This window comes from Ambystoma mexicanum, chromosome 11 (genome assembly GCF_040938575.1).
Source record: "Ambystoma mexicanum isolate Mex_15411 chromosome 11, UKY_AmexF1_1, whole genome shotgun sequence".
In the NCBI taxonomy this organism is placed as follows: Eukaryota; Metazoa; Chordata; class Amphibia; order Caudata; family Ambystomatidae; genus Ambystoma; species Ambystoma mexicanum.
This window is the reverse complement of record NC_090934.1, coordinates 341,455,611-341,479,354: the sequence shown is the minus strand read 5'-3', so window position 1 is coordinate 341,479,354 and position 23,744 is coordinate 341,455,611. Positions and strand designations below refer to the sequence as shown.

The 23,744-nt window shown below is 48.7% G+C and overlaps 1 protein-coding gene across 1 annotated transcript in view; it reads right to left on the bottom strand.

Annotated features, from left to right (window-relative positions):
• LOC138504705 (uncharacterized) overlaps positions 1-23,744 on the bottom strand; it is a 581,301-nt gene that overhangs the window by 53,226 nt on the left and 504,331 nt on the right. The window contains exons 10-11 of the mRNA XM_069625257.1: positions 4,265-4,351; positions 3,084-3,150 (exon numbers count right to left, since the gene is read on the bottom strand). Coding sequence (XP_069481358.1) covers positions 3,084-3,150; positions 4,265-4,351 — 154 coding nt within the window. The remainder of the gene's footprint in view (positions 1-3,083; positions 3,151-4,264; positions 4,352-23,744) is intronic.

The window sequence follows — 23,744 nt, the reverse complement described above, 5'->3', positions numbered from 1 at the left end:
CTTCCAGGCTCTTTGACCGCAACACATCAGTTGCCCCTCCAGGTAAGGATGGTCGTTGCTGGGGGGCGTGTTGGGCTGATTTGGAGTCTTCTAAGACTGGTGGTCGGAAGACTTTGCTTTTGGTTGGTTGTACCTTTGTGGTGATCGCTTGCTCTTGCTGAATCATCGGTTTTGGGGAGCCCATTTGAAGCAATCCCATGTTTGCCACCAGATGATCCTTGGATGTTAATGTTTGTTGTTGTTTTTGACCCTGCTGTTTCTGGTTTAGTTTGGCGCTCCTCAGGCGTCTACCCTCTTCTTCCATTTCTTCCTCTCTCGGGGGGCCGTTCTGCTCCAAGTTCATGTCAATTTCCCGCATTTCTCTGTTTGCCCTTGCAGTCCTGACAGTCATGACTGCAGGACTGCCACTCTCCGTCCACTCCGCGTCCGCTCCGCGGATGGAAGGGGTTTATGTAAGGGTCCTCCCCCACACTGAAAACAGTAGAAACGGGCAACAGACTCTCCTGCAGGACTGCCACTCTCCGTCCACTCCACGTCCGCTCCGCGGATGGAAGGGGTTTATGTAAGGGTCCTCCCCCACACTGAAAACAGTAGAAACGGGCAACAGACTCTCCTGCAGGACTGCCACTCTCCGTCCACTCCGCGTCCGCTCCGCGGATGGAAGGGGTTTATGTAAGGGTCCTCCCCCACACTGAAAACAGTAGAAACGGGCAACAGACTCTCCTGCAGGACTGCCACTCTCCGTCCACTCCGCGTCCGCTCCGCGGATGGAAGGGGTTTATGTAAGGGTCCTCCCCCACACTGAAAACAGTAGAAACGGGCAACAGACTCTCCTGCAGGACTGCCACTCTCCGTCCACTCCGCTCTTTGAGCAGTTGAAATGTGATGTTACATGTTAGCAAATGTGCCTAATAGGATTGAAACTCACTTTACCAATGTATGGGTTAATGGTCAAGAGCATTATTCATGGTATACAGTGTTAATAACGACTCATTTTATATCGAATACTGTCACCAAATTTTTTATAACGAATAACACATATATTGAAGTGTTTTATATTGAATTATTTAATAGAGAATACATTTAACATTTATATTTAATTAATACGTTTACTTGATTTTTAAAAAGCATATTAAATAACATTATTAAATATAAATATCAATAAATAATAGGTGTCCCTCTATAATGCATGTTTCTCATTGTGAGAGACAGGAACCATCGCAGCCATTTTGGATTTCTCGTGTTGCAGCGGATGGAGTGCCTTGTTTGAGTTCCTTTTTTTCGAATTTTGCTTGTTTTTTTGGGATTCATTTGAACTATTTTTTTTAATCGAACACCTTTTTGGGGTGTTCTTGGAGTATGGATTTTTTTTTTGTTTTTTTGTTTTTGGATGGCTTTTCCTAATTTGGGTTATCTTGCAGTATGTTCTTCGCGTTGGTATTTGGTGTTCTTAATTTTGGCGTTTGCAGTGGTAAGTGAATTATTTGTTTCTAAATATGCTGTTCAGATAAGCCATTTGTTGTTACTTTTCAAATGCAAGTACACATTCTTTTGGTCGTTGCTGGTTGCTCCAATACTCGAGACATGCATTGTGCAATTTGTAGTTCTTGATATGATTGTTCTTTTTTTAGTTGTTGCAAAAAGCACCAAGTCGATGGCAAGTTCTGAATGTTTAATTCCATTGTGCCATCCCTTTAGTTTATTGTTTTTTTTTTTTGCATTTTCTTGTATTACTGCTGTGTAACAATTTCACAGATTTTTGCTAAAACGTGGTCTTGGTCGTGTCCCACTTCACTAGGGTCCTTTTCTCAGAATGATTTGTTTACTATTGATATATATTAATTTTGTTATACATGTTTCATTATATGAACTAATCTTGTGCTTTTAGTTGCATTTTGGTTAATCCGTTTTCATTATATAGTGTTCGTTATAAAATGCTTTCGACATATGGGATTCGTTATGAAGACATGTAACCATTATTCATTAAAAGCTGACCTGGAATGTCCTCATAATGGCTACCCCACCCAGCAACGAAGCAGAGAGGTTGGCTTCAAATGCGTGCAAGTGCCATAACTTCAGGAAATGTGTGATAGGTATTACATGTTCATGAATTCGTTCTTCAGCATTAGGCTGGAAATTTCAAGCAGTCAGGGTAAATGATTGGCTTCAAGTGTCTTTTGAACCAATTGGCTATTGGGTCTCAGTGCAGGAGGTATATGCGGATGCATTGGAAATCTGACATATATACCTACAAGTCTAAGACTGTTGGCCAGAAATAATTTAAGAGGTAATGATGGGTGTGGCAAATCCTGCAATGCAAGCCACAAGTTAAACAAAGGCACTCTGAAAGACAAGGGGGCGTGTGGACCCATGCCTGTTGAGCCTGTTCTATAATTGTTATCAGGTAATCTAGCACAGCATATGGGGAGAAGGGATCTAATAGATGAGCTGTGGCAGATGTTTTAGAATGCTAGGCCAAAGAAATGAAATAGGCGGGATGGCTCATAGACCCATATGTTGGGTCATACGATCTGCACTGCAACAGGTTTTTTCATACATGGCTTCAGTGAGCTACTGTAGCACAAGGCGATAAGTAGTATGATTTTCATATGAGTAGGATTGAGGTTGAGAAAGTGTGGTAGTGTGTGCTGAAACACATTATCTCTTGCATAAGGTGAAGGGGCAGGCAAGGAGTGTCTAGATCACCATGGAGGGGGCCAGGCACTTGTCTTGGATATGACGAGAAGGTGCACAGGGCCACCAAGTGCTGACCTCAACATATATTCTAAGTTAAGTAGGGTGTAAGGTCATAAGGAGACAGTGTAGGTGTGAACAAGCAAGTGACTACCTGGTCATCATTTTCCACCTCTAGTTAATCTTTTTAATACCAAATCCAAATTGGCCCTACTGTTTTTTATTTCCTTGAGACAAAGAGGAGAAACTGCAAGGGTTGGATAGTTATCAAAGCAGGAAGAAGAGAGTCAGGGCCAGTTATGAGTGAAAGATGGGAGATTACAAACTTCACACTGCTTTGAATAATCTCCCTCGAACAACTTTTGGGTTGGCCGAGAATGATAACTTACCATCTGGTGATGCCCATTCGCTACAGAAACGAAGGATATTCCACATAATATTAATTCTTTCTTTGAGCTGATGAGGAAGGAACAGGAAGATAAAATACATTATAAATTTGAAATGCAGCCACATTCAATTGTTCGCTTCAGAAAGCACGGACAAAGCTTCACACAAACTAAACAACAACTGTTTGCAGGGCTTTCCAGGGAAGAGCTTATGCATATCGTTTCTATGGTTGAAAGGACACATTTGCATGTTCTTTTATCTTGAGAGTTGTTATGCTGAAGAGCATATGTAATCTTGTGATGCTGTCTGCATGGATCTCCTTTAATCATAAGAAATAACTTAAATCCCCATAGCCATTACACACTGGTTTTCTCATTGGATAGATTACTGCTAGGAGAACGATGGGGTCAATGCCTGGTCCATCCAATGGCCAATCTTTCTTTGGATGGATTATATATTGTATTGTGACAGACGTATTCATTCTCTTTACTCATTCGCAGTCTTTCCTCTGTGGGACCACTTCTAGAAGCATTTTGATGAAGTATCAATGAGAAAACGAGGACTGCCATAGACTACAGTTTGTCATTTGTGTAGGCATTGGATTCAAATTGTCTAGCCCCTCCCATAATGTTAATAAATGGCCAAAAAATGGAAATATCTGGCAAATGGCGGTAGCACCCGGGCATGTTATGACAGTGCTTGGCAAATGCACATCTAATACCTATGCAATAATCAAAACTGTTGGCTTTGCCAATGATTATTTTTAACAAAAATTCAGTGCAAGAAAACACATACTGCTTATAAATCCAGTAGCTAAAGGCACACTTGGTTAAGACATATTTATTGTATCAGGGGATCATAAACCTGCACAGAGCTAGAGTCAAAGATATCCCAGAGGGATTTCTTTGGGCAGGGAGAGGCATGTAATGTGTGGGAATTACAATACGGACTAGCATGGGCAGAGGCATTCAGTGGGTGGGTGAACATACAACCAGAGGCAATGTGGCCCTTTTTACATTTCATATAATTCCTACTTTCCCTTCCCATGACAATACTTTTGTCATGTAGGCAGTGTTTTTAGTGATGCCTAATAGCTGAAACTAAAAGGGTAACAGGTTGTGAGTCAGAGACGCAGAGTGGACAATAAAATAAATGGGTGAATGAAGAGAGTGTACAGACTCACCCGTCTTTTTTCCACACTTGGCAATGATCTCAAAGGAGTGTCTATTCCCAGGGAGAAATACATCTGGTCCAAAAAGTTCTGTGGTTCCTTTGGAATGAGAGAACATTATTACTTCTGAGTTCAGGCTGTCTGATAAAGAGATCTCAAATCTCTGGGTAACAGAAAAATGAGACAATTGTGTAAGGCGCCCAACACGAGACATACATTACACATTGCTTTGGTGCAATCTTCTTCAATGCCCCCTAACTTATGAATACCATCAATTGCTGGGAGCAGCCTATGTTACTGCAAAAACATAAGAAAGGCAGGGAGTCTGGGTCCTTCCTACAGCTTTAAGCAAATAAACTGCACGTTTTCCTCAACCCAACACACAATTTGTAGTGTACGGTATGAAGTGCATTTGCAATGGATGGTACGTTGGGAGCACAATAAGGAAGCAAAACATAAGGATCATGGAACACATAAGAGGAAATAGAAATGGAGATCCAAGATATCCTTTGGCAACTCATTTCATTTCGGACCATAATAAAGATACCATTGACAATATGAAAATATATGTCTCACCGGCCTCGAATGTTCAAGACATCTGATTGGTAAAAATACTGGCAAGGGAAAAAGGGGATGAGAGTCATGCTATGGTTTCTCGCATATGTTCGAGAACTGTATCGCTGTTGAGGAGCATTGCCCCTGTTCTGAAACAGTGACACTGTTCTGAAACAGGACCATTGTTCTGAATCACTTCAGATATTTGCACACATAGAGGAAAAAGCTACAAAAATAAATGAATTGCCTCAATTTTCCAAGGAGAAAGAAAAGTGAACATTATGAAGAAGGGCCGTATGACAGGTAAGGGTGGACCATATGTTTATTAAGTGATGAATTCCAGCACCCAGCCGCTGTCACCCCCAAGCAATAACTGTTCAGTAACTGAAAACGAATGTGGAACTTTGGACGTATACAAACAGTCCAAGGTTCCATTACAATACTTCTTCCCCTCATAGAAGGAAACTGAAAGATAGAAGGAAAGAAGAAAAAAGGCAAACAGAAAGAACTCAAATACTAACATGCAAAGGAAAACAAATAGCAATCACTATAAATCATATAACACATCATCATGGTAAATGCAATAGTAATGACCATGGCCCTGGGTTGGCAAACTAATACAATGTTCAGAAAACCCCAAATAACAATGGTGCACACAATAACAAACAGCATCATCCCATTCAACAGCTACAAAGTAAGCTTATTTTCATTTTAATGAACACAATAGCAAACAGAATCATCCCATTCAACCACGAAAGTGCACGCAATAATTCTAGAGAACATATCATTACATTTGGGCAATGGTACCTCCCGTCCTAGTCCGCCAATGCCCATAATCTTTAAACTTGATAGGAGGCAACCTAATCCTCGCAGAACGACCTGACAAAACATACTCCTCACTGGACCAGACCTGCTCTTGGTCCCCTTCCTCAGGTGCAACAGGAACAGCAAACACTTCCTGGGCAGCCTTCCCTCCTGCTCATGCACCAGGCGCACCAGGCCCCTTCTTCTAGATCCACCCACTCCAACACTCACCTCACCCCTCGCACCAACACTAACATCCCTTCTTTCGCTGATCACAGTTCTGGAATTCTCCCCAACAAGTCTTCCTCCTGAAACACTGGACGGCAGATCACCGCTCCCTCACCTGAAACAACTGTGCATGGAACAACGGGCCCCTTCTGCACCACCAACCTCTTTTTACTCCACTTTGAGCCATCATCCAACACAACATAACATGCCCCCACTTTCACCAGGACACAGGGAACCATATACACACAAATTGTGGATGTTTCACCTGAACACAATCGTCCACCGACACTTCCAGAGGCCTCCTTCCCAACTGCCCAACACACACCTTCTCCTGCTGTAGACACACCCTTTAAAAAACTTCAGTCATAGCCACCTTGGTGCAGACTTCTCCCCCCAAGGCGGAAATCCTGAACCTGAAACCTGCTCTCCTACCTCTCATGAGTTCAAAAGGGGAGTGTCAAAATCAAACCGTTGGCCACAGCCAACTGAATGGCACCCTTGACAAAATGGTACATCCTCTCCACTAAACCATTAGCTGATGGATTGTATAATGCAGTCTTGTGGTGCCTTATTAGCAATTTCCTCAGGAAATCTTGCCTCAAACTGCACCCCGTTATCAGACACTATGCCAGCCGGTACTCCTTCCCTGTCAGAGACCTTCTCCAAAAAGAATGACACAATCTTCCGAGCCATGACAGATTCCAAAGCTGTGGTCTCCACCCAATGCGATGTGTAATCAACTAAAACCACCACAAACTTTAACTCTGACCCCAAGACATCCATAGCCCCTACAATATCCATAGTCACATTTGACCACATATCATCAGGAATCTCCATGGGGTACATGGGCTGTGGTTTGAATGCCTTTCTCTTATCACTTACGCACATGTGACGCAATCTTTCACTGCCACCTCAACTTCTTCATCCATCCCCGGCCACTAAGTACAAATCCTGCAATCTTCTCTTAGTCAAAGACTTTCCTAAGTGTCCTTCATATGCCATATTGACTAACTTGAACCTCAAACTGAGCAGAGGAACCAACCTCTCTCTTCTCGTGATGCCCCATGGCCCTTCAGACAGTTTGCACCAAATATGCACATAACCTTTTCCAAATTCCTTACAATTCAGTTCGCACCACCCGCACCTCAAAATCTCCCTGATCCATGCCAGCTCAGGATCCAAGGCACACTCCCTGTCCCATTCGTTTTTGTCAATTGCAGGAAACACACTGGCTACCTGTGTATTCTCATAGAGCACCTCCTGCAAATCCTTGCAACCACTAGGCAACCGGGACATACAATCTGCCACAGCGTTCTTAGCTCCTGGTATGTACTCTATCCGCCACAGCGTTCTTAGCTCCTGGTATGTACTCTACTCTGAAATTAAACTCCTGTAGATTGGTCATCCATTTTCCGATCCTGGGAGAAACTGATGCCAACCCGTTAGTCGTCAATATGGATGTGAGGGGTTGTGGTCCATCTGGACCACATAGGGGATACACCAAAGGAACGTCCTGAAATGCTTGGATGCCCACACAGCTGCTAATGTTTCCCTCTCTATGATGGCCTAATGTTTTTCAGCATCCCTCAACACCCTAGATGCAAAAGCTATAGGCTGGCATTTCCCAGCCTGCAATTGTTCCAACACTTCCCCCAGACCCACATCACTAGCATCTACTGTCAGTACATTCTTATTCATTGGATTCAATGATCCCAGTGATGGAGCATGATCTACATCACTCTTCAAATCGACAAACACCTTCTCACAACATTCTGTCCACGCAAACCTGGCACTTTTTTTTATAACGCTTGCATGTTCACCATTTTCTCAGCGTAGGAAGGAATACATCTTACATAATATTCAGTCATACCAAGGAATGTCTTGAGTTGCCCTTTATTTACTGGCACATGTGCCTTCCTCATCACCTTCAGCAAATCCTCTTTGGGACGCATCCCTTTCTCATCCAACGTGTGACCCAGCTATGTGACACTTGGCACCCCCATATGGCACTTTGACCATTTCACCGTCAACCCACATTTCTTTAGGATGTGCATAATTTCCACCACTCTACCATCATGTTCCTTATGGATCTTGCCCCATACCAAGATATAATCCTGGAAATACTCCACGCCTGGCACCACTCCAAACAATATCTGAATTAATCTCTGAAATACTCTGGATGCCGATGCCAAACCAAAAGGCGTAAGACAAAATCAATACACCCCAAAAGGCATGTCAAAAGAGGTTAGGGGTCGTAACACCCATGCAAATCGATTTATTGATAGGTGGATGATAGCTCAAACGTGGAGAAACATGTTGCATTCCCTACTGACACCAGGAGCTGAATAATGTTGGGTGAAGGGTGGCGATCGACCCATATGTTTGCGTTAAGATCTTTTAAGTCAACATACATTCTAAGGTTGCCATCCGCCTTCTGCACCAATACCACCAGTGACAACCATTCAGAACATTCAATTTCCTCAAATATTTCAGCATCCTTCAGTTTTGCAAATTTGCTCCTCAATATTTCCCTAGCCATCACATGTACCTTCCGAACTGCGTGGACCTTGGCACCGCACCCCTTTTTAGTACAATTTTATGTGAAAAACCATTTACTCTCCCCAACTTCTCCAAGAACGTGGTGGGAAAAGCCTCCTTAAAGTACTCAGCTGTTACAATGCCCCATTCAATACCTCACCCCCCCTTCCTACACAAACAATATGGGGATTGCTTTCCCTGGGTGTATCTCAATGTCTAAGGCAGCTTGCTCGTCCCACCCCAGGACACTGCTGTTGCACTTGTGTGCAACATAAAGCTTCCCTTCTACAGTACGGCCCTTAAATTCAACTTTGCCCATTCATAACCTAGGACCTTTATAGGTACATGAAAGTATGCATATGGATTTATGTCAGGTTTCAGGGTGGACACTTCCTTTCTGTTACTTTTAACATACAACTCCGGTGACATAATGGTGTGGGGCACCCTGAGTCGACAAGCATTTCCACCTGAGCACCATTCACAGTTACTGTGGACGATTGCCCTGTCCTTTGTGCCCCCCACACTCAGCAATATACCTTTGTGCAACCCCTCATTCACATATCCTACCACACCATCTGTGCTGCCCTAGGCATCTAACATTCTCACAATTTGTTTACTCTCTGCGAGTGCTCTACACATCTGTGCAAAGTGCCCCTTCCCTTGCACCTCCTTCAATCTGCATTCCGAGCTGGACATTCCTTGGCCCCTGTAGAATGACCTATCGAACTACACTTCCTGCACACTTGTCTTGTTGTGGGTGGCCCTCTGTTGTCCTTATTCACAAAATGCTCTCCTCTGTTAAATGTCCCCCTTCCTTCTCCAATGCCTTTCCTGGCAATCACTGCGTACACTGCTGTTCCTTGGTTCTCCTTTTCATTCCTTTTGGTCACTTCTTGCACACTTACTTGTGATTCTTCAATTGCCTTGGCGATTTCAATCACTTTCTCTAGTGGGGGGTCTCTATCAATCGATAGTCTCTCCCTCACTCTGGCATTGCATGTCCTCATAATTGCCTGATCCCTTGTATATTCTTCTAACATGACCAGGGAACGTGCAGGTGGCAATGAGTGTACGCAAAGTAGTGATGTAGGCATCTAACGACTCCCCTACTCCTTGTGCTCCTGAGAAAAAATTGTATCTTTCTAATACCACATTGAGCCTTTTGCCAAAATGCCCTTCCAGCTTCTTGAGTGCTGTCTCATACATGTTCACTACCATTTCTCCTTCTCCAGCACCTGGAACAGTTTATCTTCTGGAATGTGTTTGGATATGAGTAGCCCTTCTGTTCCTAAACAATTTAACAACACTGTCTCCTTCTCGTCATCGGAGTATTTGGCGCCCCATGCTGCCCTTAGATATACCTTGAAAGCATCAATCCACAGGTCCCATGCTGTAGGAGGTTCGCCCGGGTTAGGCATAAATGCAGGTGGGGGCCGGTTGCTGCTTTGCTGCATTGTTAATTTTATAGGGTGAAATTACTTCTCTTGTTGTCGTTGTGGAACTTGGTTAGTGAGGGCAAGTTGTTTTGTAAAGCTGTTGCTGCAGCACTTGTGTAATCAACTGTGAACTTTCCTTACTTTGGTGCTCCCCCAATGGGCACTGTTTTCCTTATGTAACAAAATGTCTCTGGTGAAAGATGCCAATATCTCTGGTGGGGGTGAACTTCCTTAACTTTGGTGTTCCCCGTAAGGGGCAATGTTTTTCATAGTCTCTTAAAGTGTCTTTGGAGAGGCATACCAATATTTTAATTCCTTCCAATGCTTTATCCTGTTGCCTTAACAGCCACATTCACACGCCATGCGTGGGCTGACGTATGTACGGTCTTTCCTGTAGGCCGGGCCTTTCCTGGATGTGCATCCTATGCAGCGCTTCTGGTTCGTCCCGCAAGGCTACAGATCTTCGTTGCCAGTGAAGTAGGGCTGTATGACAGGTAAGGGTGAAACATATGGTTATTAAGAGACGAACCCCAGCGCCCAGCCGCTGTCACCCTCAAGCAGTAACTGTTCAGTAACTGAAAACGAATGTCGAACCTTGAACGTATATAAGCAGTCCAGGGTTCCATTACAACACATTACCCTGTAGACCGTTGGAGCAGAGCTACTGTGCATGGGGGAGGGCCACAGACCATACCACAGATGTACGACCCATATAACATTACTATTAGGTGGTATAGGCTGACAATATAGGCTGACAACATGTCTTGTGCTTAGTGTGGGAGGAGGAAGTGTGCCTGACGCAGATGCACTAGATGCAGGGTGTGGTATGTGACCATGCTCTGCAAATAACACAGGGATTGGTAGTGCATCAGGGGCATGACTCACCTGATGTCATTGATGATGTAAATGGTAGGGTAAGATATCTTAACAGTGATATCATCAATGTCATGCATCCTTCATCCCATCCCTCTCATGTGCAGACCCTTCCCATGCCCGCTGTGCCCCGGGCTTTGCCCCATACAAAACACCAGACAGCCCGCCCTTGTAGCCGACACGTTGCCCACCTGCAGCATCAGAAACCCAGAGGCACGCCGCTGAGTTCCTGGGCACCATTTCTTCGTGCTTGGCGGCTTCCGTAGCGGCTATGTACGTCTCTGATAAGGAGGCAGAGACCTGCCATCACGAAATACAGAAAGAACGTCTGGCACGGGAACCGATCACATGACATGGCTTCTCGGACTACTTCCCGTTATGCCCTCCCATCACGTAAGGCACGTACTGAAATCACGTGATAGCTCAACCAGGAAAGAAAACAGCTGCTCTCCAGGCGAGCGTGGCTTCTCAGCTGTTCTACTCGGTGATTGGCGTTCTTGGACTTTCGGATTGTGTTTTTTGGCTTTCTACGACTACGGACCGTGTTTCTTTGGACTTCTTTGCCTAATCCTTCTGCAACCTTGTATCCAGTGATTGCACGGCTTGACCACGGATTGTTTTCACGGACTGTGTTTGGTTTCTCCCTTGGCAATTCTGATTACCTTCAAATCTGGAACTCTGGATTCCAGAGCTATGTGCTGAAAGTAGCTCTGGTTCATCGACTCTGCCCTTTCTACATTCAGGTGCTGCTGGTGGGCTAACTGGTTCCTTCCCTCTACCTTGTTGCCCCTTTCCCTACACCAGCATTATTAGAGAACAGGACTACATAGTGACACCCGATCCTCCATCAGATCCTCCCTCTGCTCCATCATCTGGTAGCTGCTTGTGTCTTCCATATCATTGATACTGCAGGATATATATATATATTGACCCGTTTACTTAACATGCCCATTTTCTTACAGCAGCCACCCGGAGACTCAGTGTTCCTGTTCTTTCCACCACCTGTGGCTCTAATCCTCAAACAGCGAGTAGCTTCTATTTCGCTGTTTGTTGCTTAGGGACGGAGGTCCATTTACTCCACGCTGCAATCAAGTCTTGACAATCAACAATGTCCTTAGTAATTCTGTGAGGGCTTGATTAAGGATATGAGCAGCGCATGGGATAGAGATACGTTTGTGGGTGTTTCAAGGTTTTGCATCATAAGCTTGTCTTTTCAGTGAATTGGTATTGAGTGAAGACTCGACTACTATGCTTGAAGTATATCCTTAAGTTCACTAAAAGATGTTTTAGTTAATATTGTCTATGAAGTCACTACAATCAGAAATGCTGGTGCAAATCTAAGTATTAATAACAAACATACTTTTCAAATGCAGATTTTGACCAAAATAGTATGCATTCAAATACCATAGAAATATAACATTATTAGTTTGCTTGAAACCAGTAGAGTTGGAAAAACGAGAACTAAATCCACAATCCCAAAGTCATATGCATAGGTGAAACAATCTAGGTCAGAATGGAATTGTGGATGACGAATATTAACGTATGAAATGATGCTGCTAAGAGAAATGACAGGCATAACCAGCATAATACTGTGCACACCAGCACTAAGCTACCTCATCTTGTAGTTAGAATATAAATACATGCATAATATTACGTAAAACCAATGTAGTAGTTAGTCGTCCTGACCAGAATGTTCGTACTTTGACAACATGTGTTAAGGCCGTAAGTACAGACCTTGAGATATGAACTGTTTTAATGAAGGACGAGCACTAATTCAAGTACCCGGTTAATTTATTTTATGAGCTTTTGTTGCAATGAGAATATTTAGCTAGCTGGAAAATGTATTGTATTCATAAATTAGTACAACCTGAATGTAACACAGCAAGCAATGTATAAGGCCCTCTTTCTTTGTGCAACGCGTAATTACACCGCAAAGAGGTTTCGATTCTTCCCCACCCCTCATGGTGTCAAGGTGGATTAGCAGAGATTTACAGGGTAATTCATAGAATTTCGCACAAAAGTGGTCCACGCGGCTGGCGCACAGTGTCCCCGTGCGATACACTGTGCCAGCCGCGTGCGATAAAATCCATTTCATCGCACAGCGTATTCATGGATTTTAGCCTCCAAAACCAGCCGTGGCGCAGAGTGGTGCAGCGACCCTGCAGCAGCGCCAGTTATGCCCCCAAGAACGCCCTCGCGCAAGGAAAATCCATCAAAATCCCCAAATCATCGCAAATGTCTGCGCTAACCCTGGACCAGTTTACAGGGCTGCCAAAGAGCAAACGCCAAGCGGGGAACGTGTATTTCAGGGGTTCGCAGGAAGTTTCACACGCGATCCCACCAGGGTACATGTATTTCAGGGGTGCGTGTGAAGTTTCACACGCGATTCCATCAGGGCACGTGTATTTCGGGGTGCGCAGGAAGATCCACACGCGATTGGCCTGGGTACGTGTATTTCGGGATATGCGTGAATTTTCAAACGCGATTCCAGCAGGGTACGTGTATCTCAAGGTGCGCGGGAATTTCCATATGCAAATTCAGCAGGGTCCGTGTATTTCAGGGGTGCGCGGAAAGTTCAACACGTGATTGGCCTGGGTACGTGTATTTCGGGGTGCGCGTGAAGTTTCACACGCAAATCCTGCAGGGTATGTGTATTTCGGGGTGCACGGGAAGTTTCACACGCGAATTCAGCAGGGTACGTGTATTTCAGGGGTGCGCGGGAAGTTCCACACGCGATTGCCCTGGGTACGTGTATTTCGGGGTGCGCATGAAGTTTCACACGCAAATCCTGCAGGGTACGTGTATTTCGGGGTGTGCGGGAAGTTTCACATGCAAATTCAGCAGGGTACGTGTATTTCAGGGGTGCGTGGGAAGTTCCACACGTGATTGCCCTGGGTACGTGTATTTCGGGGTGCGCATGAAGTTTCACACGCAAATCCTGCAGGGTACGTGTATTTCAGGGGTGCGCGGGAAGTTCCACACGCGATTGTCCTGGGTACATGTATTTCAGGGGTGCGCGTGAAGTTTCACACGCAATTCCATCAGCGCACGTGTATTTCAGGGGAGCGCGGGAAGTTCCACACGCGATTGCTCTGGGTACGTGTATTTCAGGGTGCGCGGGAAGTCTCACACGCGATTTCAGCAGGGTACGTGTATTTCAGGGGTTCTGGGGAGTACTACACGTGAATTGGCCGTGTGGGTCCTCCCAGGTGTTCCCTCTACACCCTTCACGGCCCCTGCAGGCAGCCCACACCACAGGGGACTACCCTGCACCCCTGCTCATGTCCCGCAGGCAGCCCATCCACCATGGGCATGCCCCCCAGCCAAGCCACATGTCACCTTGCACTACTGATCAACAACGTATGTCTCCCAGCACCCCCACCCCCCAGCATCCAGGGGCACCCTCCACCAGGCCCTCACTCATGTCCCCCTGCACCCCCACCCCCCAGCAGTGCAGGGCACCTGCCAGCAGGCCCCCACTCATGTCCCCCTGCACCACCACCCCCCAGCAGTGCAGGGCACCTGCCAGCAGGCCCCCATTCATGTCTCCCAGCACCCCCACCCCCCAGCAGTGCAGGGCACCCTCCACCAGGCCCCCACTCATGTCCCCCTGCACCCCCACCCCCAGCAGTGCAGGGCACCTGCCAGCAGGCCCCCACTCATGTCCCCCTGCACCACCATCCCCCAGCAGTGCAGGGCACCTGCCAGCAGGCCCCCACTCATGTCTCCCAACACCCCCACCCCCAGCAGTGAAGGGCACCTGCCAGCAGGCCCCCATACATGTCCCCCCAACACCTCATGACAATCCATAATCATGGCCCCCATGCCCCCTCAATACACTGCCTACGCCACCCCAGTCCGAACACACCACCAGGTATGACATCCACCCCACAAAGAAATCACCAGCACATGATGCATCCCAAATGGCTAATCTGCACATCAACATATATCCGTCAAACCCACACAATGACAGCATGTGAATGATAAAACACACATTGTGACATGCATGAAACCAAAGAGAGAATACCACACATTGAAGTACCAAATGATAATGTAATAAACAGAAAAGCAAGGCAATGAAATGGAACAGAAGAAAATGGAAATAATAAATGAAATCCAGCATGTCCCATAAATGAAAAAGATGCATGGAATCCAAATGAAAAGCAATCCAAAAGCAAGTCTCCAAAGTGTCAGTCTGAGAAAATAAATCCAAGGTGCAAAAATAATGAAAAACCATTGATCCATGGGAAAAAAAAATCAACAATCCAAATCCATTGTCAAACTATGTACAAAGTGAACATACATACAGGGTCCATGTGCCCAATCCTTTAAATGAAACCTATAAAATAAAATCCTACCTAATGAAGAACTATATATACAAGAAGTTGGCGAATTGTCCAAGCGCCCCTAAACAAAACAAAACCGTAAGGAAATTTAGCACTAAAGAACTATTTACAAGGGCAGCGGGCTAGTCCGATGGCTCACTTCTGGATGTTCCGGGCCAGGGCATCATCGAACTCCTGCTCAATGTCTCGGAGGCGGTCCTCTTCCATGGCCCGAGGGTCCGCAGGGATAACGACATGTTCTCCTCCAACTCCCTGCAGATTGCGTCGAGGAACTCGGCCCGCCTCAGGGCCCTCCGCATGGAGTTCTCCGCCCTGACCATCGTGAGCCGTGCCTCTTCCGCCCGCTGCCACTCTGCATCTATGGCATGGCCCAACCGCTGCCACACGGAAGACACTTCCCGTCCTGGGTCCTCCTGCCCTCCGGCCGATGCATGCCCCTCCGATGTCGAAGGCCCTGAGCCATCATGGCTCCCGCCTCGTTCCTGCTGCTGCTGTGCCTGTGCCCGTGCCCTGGCTCCTGCTGCCTGCACATCCTCCACCGGCTGGGGTCCAGTCGTTGATGTGGCCACCCCTGCTGGACGTCCGACTCCCGACTGTGGCAGGGATATGTCCTCCACCAGCCTGGCCACACCGTCAGAGGCAGCTCCACAGGGCACCCAGGTGACAAATGGGTGGAAAGATGGCACGGAGGATGACTGGTTCATAGGGTGTTCAGTTGAGGAGGGGGTCAGAACAAGCTCCAGCAAACGGAGGAATCCGGCCTGGGTGACCTGTCCCAGTAGCCGACGCGGTCAACGAGCCATTCAAGATGACGTGCAGTCTCCTCATGAAAAGACTGCAGGTCACCTAGCATGGCCCGTTGACGCAACGCCACACCAGTCAGGACAGGCTCAACCCGTACCTGGAGAGCCACGACCGCAGGCAGAGGAAGGCCAGTTGTTCTAAACTCATCCCCTGCCTGAAAACGGTTCTGGACGTAGGCATCCCTGCTGGTGCAAGATGATGCAGTGACAGGATCAGGGACAGGATTGTACACAGGCACCTCTGCGGCGGCCTGTGCTGCCTCCTGTCCCTGGTCCTGCACTGCACCACTAGCACCAGTGGAATCCCCACCTCCAGACCCCATCTCTGACGCTTGCACGGCCTCTTCCTCCACCAAACCCCCCACCAACCTGGATGACTCCGTGCCATCTTCCCCCGTTGGGCCCTGTGGGGTCCCAGCTGCCCCTTCTGCTGCCAAGGAGTCCAACTCCGACCTCCGCCTCTTGGACCTAACCCCAGCAGCTGCGGCCTGGGATGCGGCACCAGACTCCTCACTCCCCGACGAGATGACAACCTGGGAGGGGAGCCGGGCCTTGCGTCTCCGGCTGGCGGTGCAATCCCTGCCGCTGTGCTCCACAGCACCTTCTCCGCCCTCTTCATCAGTTGACACTGCAGACAGGGTGAAATAAAACACAGGCATCAGGGCACTGTACAATGGACACATACACACATGACAGTTGTACATGAGTGGCATTGGCAAACCTCAGACATGGCATCACAATCGCCAACACACATGTCATTTCAACTCGCACACATGAGCCATACCACAGCCATATCGCAATAGCCAGCACCATCCATACACATACAACAGCATGAGCAGGCAAAGGTGAGCCAGACATCACATGCAACACAGGGAGTGCACTACACATGCACACACACCACCACACTTGCATGCATGTGTACACCTCTGCCAACTGTCGCAGTGTTGAGATCGGCATCCATGTCACATCTGCCAAAGATACATGCAGCTGAAACTAACATCCATGTGTGACATCACGAACATGCCTACTTACATACACATTCATTCAAACATGTGTGCCCACACATCTGCATTTGGCATGCAAGCCTACACACACAAGCACCATCCATGTCTCACACATGAGAGCCCTCGCGTGTGTTAGCCTCACGGCCCTGTACACCCCCACCCATACTTGGCCCCATAAAACACATGTGCAACCTGCACACTACTGGCACACCACCACACGCACAGCTTACAATCAGGATGCATGTACACTTACCGCTCGACTTCAGAAGGGTCTGCCTCTCAAGGACCTGGACGTGGAGCGCTGGGAATATGCGTTCCAGGACCCTCATCTGATCTTCCGACAAGTGGCCCCGGTGCCCCTTAGCATCCGCTGCCTTCAAGAGGCGCCAGGCCTTGTTGAGGGTCCTGGACCTGAAGTCCTCCCAGCGCTTCTTGACATGGTGGAATAGTCGGACTGCCACCCCCTCCGCGTTGATGGCAGTCACGATGTCCGTCCAGATCCGAGTCCGTCCTTCCTTGTCGGCGCGCAAACTTCCGAAGAGCGCATCATACTGCCCCAGGACTTGCTCCACCAGGATACCAACTTCGGTGGCAGTGAAGCTGGTGCCCCTCTGCCTCTCTGGCCGGGGGTTGCCAGTGGTGCCAGATGTTGCAGTGCCCGACATGACAACCCCAGAGGCAGGAGTGGGCGGGCAACTGGGTCCTGGGGCTGGTCTGTGGAGCGATGGAATCCCAGTCGGGAGTCTTCAGTTCCAGCAGGGGTGGTCACAGCAACAGCACCCCTGGCTGATGTGCAGGCAGCAAATGGCAGGGCACGTTGGCAGCAGGCAGTCAGGCAGCAGCAGATGGCAGGTGGGAGCGTGCTCGGGGCTCTCAGGGGCAGTAATTCGGCCTTCTGGGCAAAAGCGTGGTCTTCCGTGTGCTTACGCGTGGCCAGCTTGATACGGAGTGATTTGGCACGTGAAAATCCAGCACGTCTGCGTGTAATTCGAGGAAAGGGCCTTAGCGTGTAAGCACGTCAGCACACGTACGCAAATTCATTGGCCCAAAGGCCCCCAGCGTGTAGGCACGTCTATGACGTTACGCGTACATGCGTTTTCCATGGCGCGTAGAAAAAATAAGCACGTCAGAGTGTCATACCGTGTAATTGGTGTAAAGGGCCTCAGCGCGTATGCGCGTATGTGACGTGCGTGCGCAGGCATTTCCCTGTACATGGGTGCATGTTACACGTCCAATGACTGCATGTCAGAGTGTCAGCTCGTGTAATTGGAGGATAGGGCCTTAGCGCGTACACGCGAAAGTGACGCTGGACGTGTGGGCATGTTTAAAAGGTACGTGTAGAACGCCATTTCCTTGTACGTGCTTTTCGTAGAGAGCGAGTGGGTGAAATCTGTACTTGTCGGTTCACACGCAATTTACTTCACGGCGTTCCAAGTTCGTACTCCCTGTTACCTCTGACAGCTTTTTCTCTTTTTGTCTTTTTCCTGGGCCTGTTTCCTCAAACAGCGTTCACTTCTTCTGTTGTCCTGTCTCCTCAGACAGCGTACAATTCTTCTTTTGGCAGGGGGTGTTGCCAACGCGCACACGCACCTCTTTTTCACGCTATTTTTCCAGGCAGACAGTGAGTCGCGCACGTATTTAACATCTGTATTTAACATCTGTCTTGCCCCGTTTGTTGCATACCCCTTCAGAAGTCATTCTAGGCTGCGTGTGACACGCATACGTTCATTTTTGTGTTTCTGGGTGCCACAGCGTAGTGCAGGTTTATTTTTCCAAGCACGTGGTCTAGGAGGGGTTGCGTGCACATTATCTCCCTTTTTTGGGGTGCCTGTGCGTTGCGTGACCCGTCATCTTCCCCCAGGGGTCACATACAGCCTTGCTAGAGCACTAGGGTACGAATTCCATCTAGTACCCTACCCCTTTGACCCCCAATTGCCCAGGACAATAGTTTACTGCAAATCCCATATGCACAACAACATCAGTGCCATGGTTGGGAGGCGAGCACGCGGTAAGGGTGGCAAAGGTGGCCGAGCCTCAAGAGGTGGGCATGGTGGATATGGTAGGCGACGTGGCCGGGACTTGCAGGGTGCCCCTAGCCCCCGTGTGTGGATCACCAGTCAGGGACACCCATGCCCCCCCCCTGATTGAGGGTAACGTGGCTGACACCATCCCTGCTCAGCCCTTGTTGGAACAGCCCATTGTGGCACCAGACCTGGCACAGGGTGACTCCATGGCTGACTTCCAGGTCAGCAGGTCTAGGCCACATGTGGCGGTGCACGTTGGTGTCACCAGGCCACGTGGATCAGGGGCAGCTATGTCATCTGCTGCCCCGAGTAGGCAGGGTGGGGAGGCTGCAGGGGCAGCTGCGGCTCCATCCACCCCAGCTCTGAGTCTCCCAGCCAGGACAGTGTCGGTCCCAGTCCATCCTGCTGACGTTCCCCCTGACTACATCACACTTCAGCTAATGCCTGTACCAAGTCCCATGGTGAGTGTTCATTCCCACACTCCTAGTCCACAGTCCATTGGGGCTCCTGCCCCTAGTGTCCAGAGCGGCGTAGGACACTCAGGATCCCCACCACCTTCCAAGCGGAAGAGGAAGAGTGCTCGTCCAGTACAGGCTGATGCCCCAGACACGGCTACACAGTCCGGCCCGCCAAGGAAGCCCAGCTTCAATCAGGCCAAACTTGATGCACTTGTGGAGTATGTGTCCGCACATGACAGCGAAATGGTGATTACTGCAGGATGCAAGACCACACCTGCACAACGTCTGGCACACTGGCAGACCATCGCGGACATCATAAATGCCCTTGGATTCGTGAGGCGCACAGCTAATGATTGCTACAAGCGCTGGAATGACCTGAAGCGCAGGGCAAAGAAAAAGCTGGCCTCAAGTCATGCCGCTACTCTAGTGACTGGAGGTGGGTCTCCAGCAGAGGACATTGAACTCACTCCACATGTGTATGTTGCTGGGACCTACATCACGGAGGGACACAGCCAAGGCGTGGGAGACCTGCCAGATTACGAGGCATTGTCCGGTGAGTGCACATGCATGTATGTGTCATCCATGTGCATGGTGTGTGTGTGAGGGCTTCTGATTGAGTGCCAGGTGAGGGTGTGTGTGCCTGAGTGGTTTGGGTCACCCGTGTGCTTCATCCAATACATTCTGCGCACCAGGATTTGGGTATTGCAGTATCCCTTCTGGCAACAGTAGATATTTAGCCCAACCTCACGCCAGTTGCCCTTGAAGTGTCATCTTGCCACAACATTGTTGCGTATTATTCTGTGTTCACTCAGGCTGATTGTTTGCATTCCACCACTTTCACTAGGCATTTGTCAGTCCTATTGTCACATGTGTGACATGGATATGGTACATGCCATCTGTGTGATGGCATGTGTCATGTATGTGTATTGAACATGCCAATCACAGGCCAATGTGTGATGGCACTGCTAGCCAGCATGCAGCAAATGTGTTGGTCTTCCATCTTGGTGTCATCAATGTGTGCCATTTGCAACCCCTTCATACGCAGTGAGAGTGCATGCATGGGAGGGTTAAGTTATGTGGGACATGTGTCAATGAAGTACTGGTTCTGTTGCTTCTCAGCCCTAATTGTGTGCCATGGTGCTAATGCCTGTTCCCATTTCTTTTCTTTCATGTCTTTGCAGGGGATGACACACTTGATACTGCTGGGGTTGTGGAGAAGGTGCAGACCCAGGAGGGGTCTCAGGCCCGACCGGGCACCAGTGAGGGACGTGGTGTGGTGGTGGGTGAGAACCCACACTTGCTGCAGACCATTCTCTCAAGGGGTGTCTCTGGGTGCACCTCCCCCGAGCTCTATTCAGGTGTCGATTCGGATGATGGGACCTATGTGCCGTCGGAGGTAAGTGTTTCTAGGAGGGATTCTGTACTGTCCAACCCACCTGCACCAGGGGTAGAACCCTCAATGGGGATGTCAGTGTTGGTAGGTCCGCCTTTGGTGGTTACGGATGCAGGGTCACACTCCGCAACATCTGATCCTGTTCCTGGGCCAGCAGATCAGAGGGGGAATGCAGTCCTGCAGCCTCAGTCAGTGCCAGACAGGTGTGGTGCCCGCCGACGCTGTGGCCATACGCCACCTGGCAATACCGCATGGGAGAAATCCATATACGGTATGGCAAACCAACAGGCAGCATCATCTGAGATGATGGCTCAGGCCATGGATAGGGTGGTCACTTCCATTGTCCCCCAAGAAAGGCTGATGGAACAACTACAGCAGGCAACAGACTCCATTTGCCAGTCACACAGGGAGGACATGTTGGCGTCCAACAGGGACAGACGGGCGGCACTGGAGACTCTGCAGAAAGCCATTTCTATTGAGTCCCAGGGCCACAGGGAAGCCCTGAGGGTGGAACTCCGACAGCTCAGGGGGACTCTTGTTGGGCTTGAGGCTTCAACTGACACGAGGACAGAACAGCAGCTGGAGCGGCTCATACGTACGCTCTCAGCTGAGATGCAGGCAACTCGGGAGGAGGTCCGGGCATCCCGTGAGCTGTTGCATGGGGAGCTCCGCATGATTATCCTCCAGAACCAGACCTTCCACACCTGCATGCTTGTCGCCATGGAGGACCAGACTAGGGCTTTGTGTGGGCTGCCTCCCATTATATCACCACTTCCTGATGCAGCTGCAGAGAGTGAGGAGAGCGACAGCAGCGATTCTCTCACAATAGGGAAGCCGTGCAGGCCATGAGCCCATGGAGGTGATTTTTTTCCCAAAATCCACACAGGTGGGTTTTGGTGTGCACCCTGTCCTCGGACCTCCTGGGTGGCCTCCCCCACCCCCTTGGCCCATACATGAACATTTTTGATTTTTGATTTTTGATTTTTGATTTTTATTACAGTGTGTTGCCTTGTGTGGCTCCCGTGGGCATACGCTGTATTGTAGCTGGGCACATGCAGGCTTGTCCTGAATTTGGGTTAGATGCTTGGGTTTGTGTGACACACACCCCTCCTGCTTCCCGTTTCCATGGGCTTGCAAAGGGTGTGCCCAAGTGACATTGACTTACACAGTGACATTGGACTCTCATTTGCTGTGTGGGCAGACTGTAGTCAATACTGTGTATACATTCCTAGTGCATATTGTTGTTGTATTGTACACTGCATGGTGTATTGATATGTGCCTCTGCATCCATCTCATCCTCCTAATTTGCAGGTCCATTCCTCATGTCTTCACAAGGCGGTCTACTTTGGAAATGGAGTCCATGTTGTAAGCATTGCACCTACACTTTTGCGTGGCGCTAACACTGTACAGTTGGAAGTGGTCGAAGTGCTGGCATTATCAGGTAGTGAGACTACCAATTTTTTAAATCCGTACTGTCATGTTTATGGTAGGTTTGAGGTTGTGTAGGTGATTTGTATTATTGCTAAATATTTGGTAATGTGTGTTGTTGGTCCTGCATTACTGTGAGCATTTCATGTGTGGCCAGTTTCCATTAGGGACACTGTACTTTGTGACACTTGTGTCATGTTGTGGGGATTACTTTGTTTCCTCTCACATAGCATGACATGCCATGGTGTGTTGTGTGGCGGTTCCGGGGAGGGGTTGGGTTGGGTGACATGGCACTGTTCTCATGTTGTATTTTGCAAGTGGGTATTCATTTTTGCTGCATAGAAGTGTGTCTTTTGATGACACTGCATTGGTGGTGTTTGTATAGGTAAGGATGCACACATTGTGACACTTCCAGGTGAACAATCTCAGGGTGCTATGGTTCTGACAGTTGACTGTCCCTTCATTCATCATAATTGTAAGATTGAGTCATCATTGATTGTCAGATGGTATGTGCCAGGGCTGTGTGCACTCCACAGGGGTGTGATTTCTATGTGAAGTAATTAGCCACCAGCTGCGTACGGGCTGCCTCACCCCGTGCCCTTTCCCCTCCCATGCGCAGCGGGCGTGCATGTGGTTGGGGATGTGGGAGCACCACCATGTCCACAGCCAGGCCCGGCATGTTGCAACATTGGGCAGGACACATGCTGCCACTATGATCCTGCACACTACTGGGGGAGCGTATAACAGCTGCCCGCCAGAACGGTCAAGGGAGCGAAAGCGTGACTTGAGCACTCCGAATGTGCGCTCCACTATGCCCCGGGTTGCAATATGGGCTGTGTTGTATCTTACCTTCGGGAGGCGTGATGGGGTTCCGAATTGGCGTCATCATGTGGGTGCTCAGAGGGTAGGCACTGTCCCCTGGGGAGGTGGTGATGGGTATCATTAGTGGGGTAGTGACATTACTCTGTATCTGACATGCATGCGTGTGCTGTGGCATTTATACTCACCAAGCAGCCATGCATCGCCATGCCGCCCAGCTTCCATGTCCTGGTTTAGGGTTGACATCCTGTAAATGAAGCTGTCGTGGGTGGACCCTGGATAGTTGGCATATACTGAGGTGATGATTCCCTTGGCATCACATACTACCTGGACGTTGATGGAATGCCAGTGCTTGCGGTTTCTATAGATGTGCTCAGATGCCCTGGGTGGATGTAGAGCCACATGGCTGCAGTCAATGGCACCTAGCACTTTGGGGAATTGTGCCACCCCGTAGAAATCCTGGATGACAGCCTGCCTTTCTGCAGGTGTTCTGGGCAGGTATATGTGCCTGCGGACTGATGGGCGTGCAGTGATGATGGCCAACACCTGGTGTAGGCACAGTGACTGCGTGGCCTGTGACACCCCCCCACTACGGCACTTGTTCGCTGAAATGATCTGGTAGCCAAGAAGTGCAGTACATTGAGGACCTTCTCCAGGGGGCTGAGTGCTTGGGAGCACAGGGTGGGTGATGTGAGGTCATCCTCCCACTCACTGACCAGGTTGAGTATTATGTGAGGTGGAAACCTGTACCTCCCATACACCTGGTCATCAGGCATACCAAAA